General features: G+C 47.3%; 2 protein-coding genes across 2 annotated transcripts; one reads left to right on the top strand and one right to left on the bottom strand.

Moving 5' to 3' along the window:
* Positions 1-352: 352 nt before the first annotated feature.
* LOC125552952 (SPX domain-containing protein 4) lies at positions 353-3,923 on the bottom strand. Its single transcript, XM_048716675.1, has 3 exons — positions 3,530-3,923; positions 1,193-1,352; positions 353-1,104 (listed from the first exon to the last, which is right to left on the bottom strand). The coding sequence occupies exons 1-3, from the start codon at positions 3,800-3,802 to the stop codon at positions 575-577; spliced, it is 963 nt and encodes a 320-aa protein (XP_048572632.1). The 5' UTR covers positions 3,803-3,923; the 3' UTR covers positions 353-574.
* Positions 3,924-9,909: 5,986 nt separating this feature from the next.
* LOC125554906 (heavy metal-associated isoprenylated plant protein 43-like) lies at positions 9,910-10,458 on the top strand. The gene is made up of 2 exons (XM_048718286.1): positions 9,910-10,000; positions 10,079-10,458. The coding sequence occupies exons 1-2, from the start codon at positions 9,910-9,912 to the stop codon at positions 10,456-10,458; spliced, it is 471 nt and encodes a 156-aa protein (XP_048574243.1).
* Positions 10,459-12,796: the final 2,338 nt, after the last annotated feature.

The raw sequence follows: 12,796 nt of genomic DNA, 5'->3' as shown, positions 1-12,796 counted from the left end.
AAGTTAACATTGCAACTAGATTCTTTTGCTTGGGTGTAGATGCAACATATGCATATTGTTATATTTCTGTTCGGAGCAACAAATCATTACCCCTTAAATGGTTGGTTTTGGCATCTGAATTATTGCCACAAGGATAGTCTCCTTTTTATTTATTGTTGAGCTTTAAGTTCCCTTTGCATTTTACTACTTCTACGAGTCTGAACCCCACCAGAATGTTTTGTACATAAATTGCATAATCAAAATCACTGTATGAGCCAACTTAAAAGAAAGTCACCGTACGAGTGTTTTTTCTTTGAGGGTACACCGTATGAGTGGTTTGCTGAAGCCGAACATCAGTGGCTATACAAAAACCTTGAGAAACAGAGAGACTGTATACAACTCCTTTCAAATCAAATCAGCTAAATGTCACACACACTTTCTTCCTACAGCTCCAAAACTCCAAGCATCCAAATAAAACATGACTTATGGTCACACATTTCAAAGACTGGCTAAACATCCAGATTATTGGTGTTATAGCAGTTCTATCATTTACACTTATCATGGGAGATTCAAAATAGCATGCAAAGACTGATTATTATCCACCGCGTCGCTCCGCTTCCGCGTTATGGTCAGTTTGAGCAGAGCTCTGCTCCTTTGATTGCACCTCTTTGTCATTCTTGTCAGCATCTTCTACCTGGGAATCTGTCATGGAATCTGATAACGAGCTCTCAGATGTTATGGCGCCAGAACATGCTTCGCCATCCTCTCCATGGAAGAACCTAGCCAGAGACAGGGCATTGTAGGTAGAGCTGGCTTTCTTAAGGCCCTCTATCGCTTTCATTGCTGCGAGTGTGCTTCGGTACACCTCCGAGGTTTCTGCGTCGCAAGATGAAGCTGGGTCACGACTAGCCGCATCATTATGAGCCTGATGCTTTGAAGAGGAACCAGACTCGAGTACTTCATCTTCAACAGGGAAAAGGATTTCAAGATTAGCCTCACATTCTCGAACAAGTCTTGTTAACGGTTCGGTGGTGAAAAATGGTTGGTGGCGAGCTCGCTGAGTGAAAGGTAGGCTGAGCACGCCGCCTGTTCTTTTGTCATACTTCTTCAGTATCTTCACTAGCCCTGTATGCACCAAGTGTCATGATGTTAGCTAGAAAGCGTACTGTTGGTAGGACACTGAAGGTTGGCTAACTTGGTTTCGTGTGCTCACCAGCAAAGTTCAGGGAGCTGTAGGTCTGCAGAAGTATCATTTCGCCGTGGATAAGCACGAAATCTCTACGTATCTCTAACATTTCTTCAGTGAACTCAGTTTTGGATGTAAAAGCACCATTCTTCTTCGCTTTGACTCGCTCAATCCTCTCCTTTAGCACCTAGAGACAAGCAAACTGACGAGTGAAAATAAAAGAAATTGGTATACCACAACTACCTGCTACTGTACTACCTAAGCCCCAAAATAACCCATGTACAATAAACGAAAAATGCCAACAATGGACAATAACATTCACAGATTGTGGGATTTCAAAAATAGGAAGGGAATCTCTCCCAAGCGCTCATGAGAACTTTATCAAGAATGTCGCTTCATGTTGTTAGGACAATCATCTTCGCAACACCTCACATGTTATTAGATTCTATTGATCCAACAACACCAGACTGTGAGTTACGTAAGGACAAAACCATGTGACAGCACAACGAAATAGATGCTCTCAGCAGGATGCTGAGAACTAATATGAAGACAAGAACTGAAGCATAAAGAGACCCTTTAGGCCTTTCACCAGATAAGTTCAGAAGTATGGATTTTACTAAAGCCTGGAATGCTAAACCATCTAAACTGCTCAGTCCCGTCATATAAGATGTCATTACAACCAATATGTGAGTATATCAGTTGTAACGACATCTTATATTACAGGACGGAGGGAGTAGTAAATTTACTTCTTTAGGCAAGGCCAAGTGCTGTTGTTTATATTGGTTTCGGGTCTCGGTTTACTAGAATTACTGGAACTAGGTTTGCTACTCACCTAGTTACCAGTCACTGACATTTCAGCAGACTCTGTCTCATAATGAGCACTGACAAACCTAAGTGGCAAACTATAAATTCCATTCTTGTGCGAATGGATTCGCTGATCATTCATATATGGGTCATTGGTAAACATGACATAATGACAACTACGTGACTGGAACCTTAATATGCCTAAGTCACTTTGGTCATGTTCGCTAAGCTTATGCAGAATGTTGACATTTTCAGCTCATCACTTAAATGGGGAGTATCACTGCACAATAAAATTCAGAGTACCGGATTTGACGGCTTCTCTGATCGACATAACCATAACATAGAGAGCTTGCCCCTGTCATGCAGAAAGGCGCATGTCCAAAGACCATGAACATATGCTTAAAGTGCTAAATACCAGACAGTCACTTAAAGATTAAACCATGTCACAACAGGAGGCTCAGTCAAATGATCAGAAGTAATATGCAGTCAAGAACTGAAGGTGACAGTGCAAGATACTTTCAAGTTCCAACAGGAGGTTCAGTCAAATGATCAGAACTAATATGCAGTCAAGAACGGAAGCATAAAGAGACTGTTCAGATTTCAGCAGATAAGTTCAGAAGTATTTTTTTTAACTAGTCTGAAATGTTAAACGATCTAGACTGCTCAATCAGCTGTGCTTGTATGATCCATAAAAAAAGGGTAAATTTAGTTCTTCGGGCAAGGCCAGGTGCTGTTGTTTACATTGGTTCGGGTCTCGGTTTACAAGAATTGTTGGGACTGGATTTGCTACTCACCTAGTCACCTGTAACCGGCATTTAAGCAAACTCGGTCATAATGAACACTGAACAAACCTCAGTGGCAGCTTTAAACTCCATTATCGTGCGGGTGTTCACTAATCACATATGGGTCATTAGTTAAACGTGACAATAACGACATCTGCGTGACTGCAACCTTAATATGCCTAAGCCGTGTTGAGCATGTTCAACAAGCCTATGTGCAGTGCTGACATTTTCAGGCCATTTAACTTAACAGGGGGGGTATCAGTGGACAACTAAATTCAGAGTACCAGGTTTGATGGCTTTTCTGATGGATATATAGTCATAGAGTGATTGCCTGCCCCTGTCGTACAGAAAGGGGCATGCCATCGATTTCGCCTATAATGAACAAACAACACAAACATTTTATCCACCGAAGTTACTATGACAAGCAGCCAAAGAAGCCCAGCTTGCAGTTGCAATTAAAGGAATCACAAGTGGCCAATTACTCCTCGCTGGCCGAACCAAATCACGGTTTAATGCTGCCACTGATTCATCACTACTATCCAAAAAAATAAAAATAAAAATCTTATAGACATCCTAAACTCGAGAGATTCACATGCGGTGACCAATTTCATTCCCCGGCACGGTACATAACAAAAATCCCCACGATCCAAGTCCCGGCCCGCGACGGCCCTACCTAGGCTCCGTCCCGCACGCGTCGGCGCGGCGAGTAGACGACGGCTGCAGGAAGGGGAGCAGGGCGGAGGCGGGGGATGGGGAGGGGGAGGGTTGGTTGGGGTACCTGGAGGCGGATGACGTACCACTCCTCCCGCTCCATGTAGAAGTCGTTGAGCTTGTGGAGCTCGACGTCGAGGATCCGGGCGAACCAGTCCCCGAGGCCGGGCGGGGGCGGGGGCGGGGGCGGGGGCAGGGGAGGCAGAGGCTGGTCGGCGACGAGGGCGTCGGGGGGGAGCGTCTTGATGAGCTTCTTGAGCGCCTTGTAGGCGAGGTACTTGTCCTTCCAGTCCGGCAGCGTGCCCTCCAGGTGGCTCCGGAAATCCTTGCCGAACTTCATCTCCTCTCCCGTCCCGGGAAAATTCTCGGATTAGGAATGTCGTGGGTGGTGGCTGCGATGGCGAGGAGGAGGAAGAAGAAGGTGGGGAGGGAGCGGGCCGGGCCGGGCGGATGATTGGGGCGTGGGTCGCTGTCGGGCGGGCCCGGGGGTTATTCGGCCTCGGTGGGCGCGTGGGTCCCTTTCTTCTCCTTGCTCGTCGTCTCGTTCCGCTTGGCTGATGCCGCCGCCGGTCGCCGCTTCGGCGTTAAAAAAACAATTTGGGTTTTGTTTGGGCCCGGCCCTTTGGACCCGGCCAGATTCCCGGTCCGAAAAAAGAAAAACAGAGGAATCTCTTTTCCTCCCAAAACAGCGGCTACGTGTGTGACCAATTGGGGAATTTCAGAAGCGGAGGAAAGAAACCTCTTGAAACTAGGGGCGGTGAAAGCCAGCCAGCCATTTCGACGGTTTCGTCGTAGCGAGCAGACGCCTCGATCGATCCAAACGAGGCCACATCGGACCGGCGTCCGTGCCCGCAGCTTTGTTTGTGTGGGAATCAAAATCCACCGTGTGCATATATTTTAGGACCGAGGGAACATCGAATCAATTTGTGATTGGATGGTTACAAGGATCGTGGTATCCCCAGTCCACTAGAGTTCAGTTTAAATCCTGATACTCGCGTTTATAGGGATGAGTATATGCGCATCATTTTAGTAAAATTCAGATGAATGTTGTGACACGCAATGTACTAAAAGAAATAGTGGATTGCATTATATGTTTATTTTGCTGTGAGGAAGTGGTTTGCATATATTAATTGGTAGATGTAACATTAAGAAAAACACGCAATGTACCAAAAAAAATTAGTTGTGTGAGTTGCAATTTATTTTGAGATAAAAGAACACCTCCTTTCAGGTTTATTTGTCCATGTTGTACTCTACATCAATTTTTAACCCTAAATTTACCTACAGCCTGTTTGGTAAACACTTGGCCAAGGGCATGAAAGTTTGCACAAGGGTGTTTATGAAGGGATTAGGCATGGGAAGTAGATTTTTACTCCCATTTCCTTATTTGACATATGATGGGAATTGGCGTGGGATAAAACTCTCCTCACGAATTAACAGGGTACCCCCTGGGAAGAAATCGGTGGAAATTGGCTTCCCCAACTCCCAATCCCCTTCCCACTTAAACTCCCATTCCCTCTAATCAAACAGTGGATTTTTAATCTCCTTACCCCTCAACTCCCATTCCCCATCTCTAATTCCCCTGAACCAAACACGCTGCTAGCAAAATATTATTTAAATGCCAAAAAATAGCATTGTTGGAAAGTTTTTCTAAATACGGATCTAACAATAAACATGTTATGGCATATATAATTTATAAATGCTTCATCCCATATTATATTATCATTTTTTTTTGAATGTTGGCATGCTGCCAAATTCAAAAACACCTCCAAAGAAAGAATGCACCGCATAAAGGCGAGTGCTAAAAAAAAGAAAGGAAAATAGGGATGCTCGGTTAAATGAGAGAAACCAGGCTAAAACCAAAGCAACGCCTAGCTAAACTAGGACTAAGGCATCACAACATATACAAAACGTCGGAAAGCCAAAACCCCACAACACACCCGGGCGGGCACTCGAGCGCCTGCGCTGCTACCAGACTGCACATCAACAACAGTTGTATTGTACCGGGCTCGTTCCGCAAACATCAAGGACACCAGAGAGGAACGATACATCCGAAAGAGCGAGACATATGCCGCTCCGATCCCACGAGGCTAGCTGACATAGCTCGCCCGGCGCTACTTGCATACAAAGGGTGCTCCTGCTCCTTTCACCGTCGATCGACGATCAACTCCAAACGGATGCACCACCAGTGCTCCATGCTCACCAAGACGCTGCCCGCTCCAGATCCACCACACCACCACCAACCAGATGCTTCCAACACCAGACTTGACTCCAAGGCAATGCTTCCAACAAAGTAATGACGCCAAAAACGCCACCATTGTACACGGTTTTTACCGGGAGACAAGAACACGGAGCAGGGAGAGGTGTCGGACCCCCTTGATGGCACCTCCAACAAAGGAAATCATACCCGAAGGCTTCATTTGCCATCAGCTCAAACCAGAGTAGAGCATGACTTTCGTCAAGGAAACCGAGCACCTATGCTGCGATGACTTCACCAAACACATCACCACCAGACCGGAGCACCAGGCGCCACTTGCTGCACCGCACAAAACTAGCCGGAGCACTGCCGGCGACGCAAGCCTAGAGCGTCCCGAAGGCACAGCCCAGACCACACCACCCCAGACCACCATCTTGACAGGGAGCAACCACACAGTCCGCTTGGAGTCAGTCGCCGGCCGAGCCACCTCCGGCCGCCATAGCGCCAGATCTGACCGACAGGGCCCGTCAGATCCGGCCGCTCAGGCCAGAGGCCACCAGCCAGGGGAGCCCGCGTCCCCCAGCATCACCCTGCGACGACGACGCGCTCGTCCGCGCCACCCCTGGGCATCCCCGCAGCAGTGACCGCGCCCAACCCCATCGACGTGCAGCCAAGGGCACGTGCACCAGGCGTTGGACGAGCACGCGGCCAGGCGCCTCCACCGCGTAGCCACGGACGCGAAACGCGCGGATCCGGGCGCGCAAACCACAGATCCCAGGCTCCAGCAAGCGTCGGGGATCTCCATGGACGCTCCGTGATGCAGCCCCTCTCGACGCGCCAGACTGGCCAGGGATAGCGCCCCGCCGCCGCCTTCCTCGGGGCCGGCCCGGGCTTCGCCGGCGGGTGCCCTCTGCCCTCTGACGGCGGCGAGACAGGTTCGGGGGGGGGGGGGGGGGGGGGGGGGGGGGGGGGGGGGGCTGTGGCGGCGCTAGGGTTTCTACTCCTCTGTCGTCAGAGCTAGGCGACACGGGGGTCGGGACCGGGGGGAAGCTCCCATATTAATATGAAGGACTTACCCATTTCAATGCCAATTGATATGGGACGAGGAAAGTACTGGTAGTCATACATATGGTCAGAGTTGACATCACAATGGTGTCATTAATGATGTGGCAGCAGATGTGCCCGTTCAATAGTAACTCCCTCGCGTTGTAGTCAGATCCTATATTTTAACACACTCCACATCCATGGTCTCATCTTTCGTTGAGAACAATGAGGAAGAAGTGAACCAATCAGGCAATCACCACATCTACACCAGAAGTAATAAAAGGACAAAAGGAGGATATCCTATCACAAAACCTCTAGTTCGCTTCCGATTCTCAGCCGGCCGTGTTGTGGCATGTGCAACGGCGTCAGTTTTTTCTTCCATTTTACGTGCCAGCCCACCCCGCGAGCCGAAGCGCGTACTTGTACTCACTCCTTGCTTGAGTTTTTTTTTTAGCATCAGTACAGACACAAGCGTTCATATACACGCGCATACACTCATCCTTATGAACGTACACACGCACACTCTACCCCTATGAGTACCTCCGAGAGACTGAGCCGGCATATCATCTTGAGATTTACGAAGTCACCGTAGGCGCCTCGTCGTCGACGGGAACGTCTCCTCCCACTGAAAGCGCATCGCCGGAAATCCTGAAATAAATCCAGGAATAATGCGAGCACCAGGATTTGAACCCTGGTGGGTGGGAATACCACTGTCCACCTAACCAACTCAACCACAGGTTGATTCGCCACTCCTTGCTTGAGTTAGCGTGAACATGCTCGTGTGCTCGGCACACGATCGATATAGAGTGGGAAACAATTTTTTTTAGTATCAGTACAGACACAAACGCTTATATACACGTGCATACACTCATTCTATGAACACATACACACACCCTGTCTCTATGAGCACATCCAAGAGACTGAGTTGGCATATCATCTTGAGATTTACGAAGTCACCGTTAAGGATGAGCAATTTTATCCATGGGTATGGGTAGGGTATGGGCACAATTTTATACCCATGAATAGTACGCATACCCTACCCGTTAAGTCATGGGTAGGGCATGGGTATAGATTTGTACCCATGAATATATTTATACCCTACCCATTTATACTGGCACGTGTACCTTACCCGTGAAGTATGTCGTGAGATTGTGAACCTATGTTAAAGTTATCACCAATCGTCAATTTGAATTGAGACAATTGTTATGTACTCGTCTACCTGTTACTGAGTTGAGATAAATATTTTTTTAGTCAAATGTGACATCGATGAATGTGAAATTGTGTACTATTTGATCTACCCGTTGGGTACCCAATGGGTATGGGTACTTGCCGGGTATGGATACGGGTAAAGTTTCATACCGGTGTGTACGGGTATGGGTAGAATTTTGTACCCATTGACTACACAGGTATGGGTATGGTATGCTCTACCTGACCCATACCCTACCCATTGCCATCCTTAGTCATTGTAGGCGCCTCGTCGTCGACGGAAACGTCTCCTCCCACTGAAAGCGCATCGCCAGAAATCCTGAAATAATGCAAGCACCAGGATTTAAACCCTGGTGGGTTGGGGATATAACTGTCCACCTAATCATCTCAACCACAGGTTGATTCGCAGCGGGAAACGAATCAAGGAGGAACGAACGGCGGAACACAAAGGGCGTGTTTGGGGGATCTTTTTTTTTTACAATTTGATTTTGCAAAGATACCCTCAGATCTATTAACTAGCAAACAACGATACAAAGCACCCCTAAAAAAGTAAAGAAATTACAAACCAGTCCCTAGTAAGCCAGCTGCCCCCATTCTTTTTTACACTTAAACCCTTTGTTGATTCAATTGAGACTACAGTTAAATCCTTCATAATAAAAGGGATGATTGATGACGGAGCATCATCAATAATTCAAACGAAACACAAATATTTTAATGACCCTCAAAATGAAAAAAAATTCGTTGATTTCTTCCTTGTTGTGAACAATAGAGATGCGGGAACGAGAAAGAAATGACCGCAGGCTTTTTGCAGTTGAGGAGGCAAGGCGCATGGTCCATGTAGACACATGTCGAAATTTAGAGGCAATCATGCTTTCTGTGTGATCGGTTGTCGGATATGTATTGTTTGCCATTACATTATAATTTAACGAGATTGATAAGTCTCAGTCGATGCTATATTCGTGAAATCTTATGTCGTGATCTGTCAAAAAAAAGTTTTTTTATTTCTTCCTTACATGTTATGTCAGTCGACTGAGACCTATCCATACCCATAATTTAAACATGACTCCTCCTATGCTCAACTCATATGTGATATGTTAGTTAATACTAGTATCTACTACACGTCTACACCAACTTAAATTTGGACGACAATATGTTGTTTGACTTGGTAAAAAGTTCCCTGGCAAGTATAAATAGTGTGGTTGGTTGTGCCAAAATTTCAGACTGTATTTTTACGGCTAGTGTTACTCCCTCTATTTTCTTGAAGCCATCAATCGCAAACGGCCATGCCACATGGCACCCTTTTGCCGGGTGCCATAGTCGTGGTTCTTGCCATACGGTTGATAAGCCGAGTTTTCTTTGTTTGCCGAGTACTCTTTGCAAGGCACACGACAAAGCCTTATGTGTGTCGTGTCCTACTGATTAGTGAGAGCCATATTCGGCTTACATCGTGTTTGCCGTGATCTAGGGGTATGGAACTCGGCAACGATCATTTTTGCAATAGTGTTGAATTCATTCTAGTTTTAGATTTGTCTTGAGTCGGAAATCTTTAAATTGTAAAAATCCAAAAATGAGTTAACGTTGACGGTTCATACATGGCATAGCCCCGTGGGCGGTGATTATGCTTCGTTTCCAACCGAACGTAATCAATTTGGTAAAATGACCCGAAGAAAGGAAAAAAATGACCTGAAGAAGAATGAGGGGAGGCGGTGTGAGTGGGGGAAAAAAGTGAGACGTTTACGTGGCCGCCCCGCGAGCCGACTGCGCGCGTGTGCGGAGCACAGGATCGCTATGGAATGGGGAGAAATCAAGGAGGCCATCCCATCACATTCTAGGAAGCTTGGAGCTGATCTGCCGACCAACATATCAGATTACCATATCGCGAGCAGATTTCTTTCTCTCCCGGTGATTCCTCCTCTCCTCCCGGCCGCGCGCCCCTCTATAAATTCCACACCCATTCGCCGCATATCACACCCATCAATCTCAGCATAAGCGGAGCGACGGCGATGGCGGCGGCGGGGCCGGTGGTGCTCCAGACGGACGTGCACTGCCACGAGTGCGCCACCAAGATCAGGAACGCCGTCGGCAACCTGCTCGGTACGTGGGACACGGGAGTAGCATCGTTCGTGCTTATAGTATTACTGATCCATCTGACATGCATGCGCGTGCGTGCAGGGGTGGAACGGGTGTGGGCGTCGCCGGACACGGGGCTGGTGGTGGTGGCGGGCACGGCGGACCCGGCGGCGCTCAGGCGCCGCATCCGCCGCAAGATGAGGAGGCCCGTCGCCATCCTCAGCGACGGCTCGACGCCCTACGCGGGGCCGACCACCACGCCGCACTGGCACTACGGCGCCGGCGACGCGCCGCCCTCCTCAATGCCGCCGTATGGCTGGGGCACGGCGCCTCCGCAGCACGCCTACTACTCCCACCCGCAGTGGTCACCGCCACCGCCACCGCCGCCGCCGGCGGGGTACCCTTACGGCGGTTGGGCGTCCGATCCGGACCCCTATGGCTACGGCACGCGCGCCACGGTGCCCACGTGCTCCATCCTGTGATCGGTGCGCCCAGCCGGACGTTCGGCCGGCGGCGACGGGCGTGCACGCGTGCTGCATGCATGCGCGTCCGAGATTAGATCAAAGAGCTTTGAACTTTGTTTTGAGAGAGTTTTGAATTGAATCAGTCGATTAGTCACCTAATGTTAGGCTCCAATGGATCGATGGAAGAGTAGCAGGGAGTGGTAATCTTTTTTGAATGTACCGCTGCCTCTGCATGCATCCAGCCGCCATGAGCCTACACAGTTTTGGGTTTTCTCATTCATGCTACCTACTCACTCCGTTCCAAATTACCCGTCGTGATTTTAGTTCCACGACGAGTAATTTGGAACGGAGGAAGTAGTTTGTTGGACCAATAAAATGTCAGTTTCCATCTTCTTGCGTTGAATTTGTTTCTTTTCTTATATCAAAATGAACACCTTTTTGTGTTTTTTTTAAATACTTCCTCTTGTACTTTTTTTAACATTACTTCCTTTTGTACCTAATGTGTTTCGAGACACTTATAATTGCAGTAACAATGACTCAGCTTTGCCAAAAAAAGGCATATGTGGTAAGCTATAAAAAACATATCGAAGCTTTTTCAAGAGAAAATAAACGGATTCGCAAAAAAAAGGACGATCAAGCCATGAAAAATAGATATCGTGACGGTGCCGTTCCCTCCCACGCATGGCATCCACGTTTTCTCCCTCATCCACCTGCTTGAAGGTCCTGACGGAGTAGTATCTGCAGAGTTTGAAATATAGGTTCGATGTTGTTTTTGCTTTTTTCAATAGAATACAACTTCTTAACCTTTCACAATGAATGTATCATAAAAGTTACATTGATATCTAAGAAAAATATGACATGACACTGCAGCTAATGATGCATTGTCACATACCCAAAAATATGATTGGCACCGCAATTGATGATACAATGTCATGCATCAAATGAGAAAAAAAATTAGAAATACATCATAACCACAACTTTGTATTGAGATTCTACAAATGAATAAATGTTGCGACAATGTGATACTTTTTATACATTATGCATTATGAAGGTAATATTATAAACCAGGATCATGTGCATATGATACATGATACTAACAACTCTTAGAGATCTTTAAGGGTATGTGTGTTGTGATCTCCAACAGCGCCGCGCGCAAAAAACAGATATGCCGCGCGCGCATCGCCTGGTTTGGCGCGGCGCGCAGCGCTGGCTCCAGCAGCCGCGCTAAAATGCAGCGCGCGCGCCGCTCCAGCAGCGCGCAAAAATGCAGCGCGCACGACTCGCACAAACAACATATGCATTCGAAAACAGAAGCAAAATGATCAAAACAAACAAAAATAAATAAATAGTTCAATTTCGTTTATTACAACTCAAACAAACAGTTTATCGTTCAATACAACAAATAGTGCAATTAAACACAACAAATAGTTCAACAATACAATAACGAACGCACAAATCATGATGCTCTTTGTCGTCCATTCCATGCCCACCACTCCTCAATGAGATCCTTCCGAAGATCATTATGCGCTGCGGGACGTCGAATGGCATGATAAGAGGCAACAAAACGGGCCACCCTTTTAGCCCTCCGTCGCACTCGCACGGGATATCCCAAGAGCTCATACTGAGAGTAGTCTACATCTTGGCCACGCTCATTCTCGATGATCATGTTGTGCATGATCACACAAGCGTGCATTATGTACCAAAGCATTTTTTGATCCCAAAATCTAGCCGGTCCTCTCACAATAGCAAATTGGGCTTGCAAAATCCCAAAAGCTCTCTCCACATCTTTTCTAGCCGCCGCCTGAGCATTGTGGAAATCAAGATTTTTCTTACCTTCTGGCTTTTTCAATGGCTTGACAAAGGTTTGCCACTTTGGATAGATGCCATCCTTTAGATAATAGCCATAGTTGTATGTACGGCCATTTGCTAAAAACTGCACCGGTGGCAACTCTGAAAGGGCATTTCCCTTCTTTATGTTTTGGATGATGATGACAACCCTTTGTGGTCTAATCGTGTGCTATATATTTCAGGTTCTCGATGCTTAGGCTTACATCGGATTGCTATTGCCTCTCGAAGGAAAAGATCGAAGACGTGTCCTCTACACTTTCATTTTCTTTGGTCGTAGAGTACCCGTATTATCAAGAGGGAATCCTCATTAGGAAGCTCTGGGGGAATCAGGTCACGTACACTTTCATCACCCTCTTTTTGCCTTCCTCAGGTGTGTGTGTGAGAGAGAGAGAGCTTTCCTTGCCTCTTCCCCTTTCTTTCCTGCTCACTGTTTCTGCCCAGCGGTTGTACCGCTCTCTGGAGCGGTTGTACCGCTGGGTCTTGTCGCTCACCAGTTTTGCTCGAGCAG

The sequence above is a fragment of the Triticum urartu genome, chromosome 4 (genome assembly GCF_003073215.2).
Source record: "Triticum urartu cultivar G1812 chromosome 4, Tu2.1, whole genome shotgun sequence".
In the NCBI taxonomy this organism is placed as follows: domain Eukaryota; kingdom Viridiplantae; phylum Streptophyta; class Magnoliopsida; order Poales; family Poaceae; genus Triticum; species Triticum urartu.
Note: the sequence above shows the minus strand (reverse complement) of the source record. Positions and strands in the feature narration are given on the sequence as shown.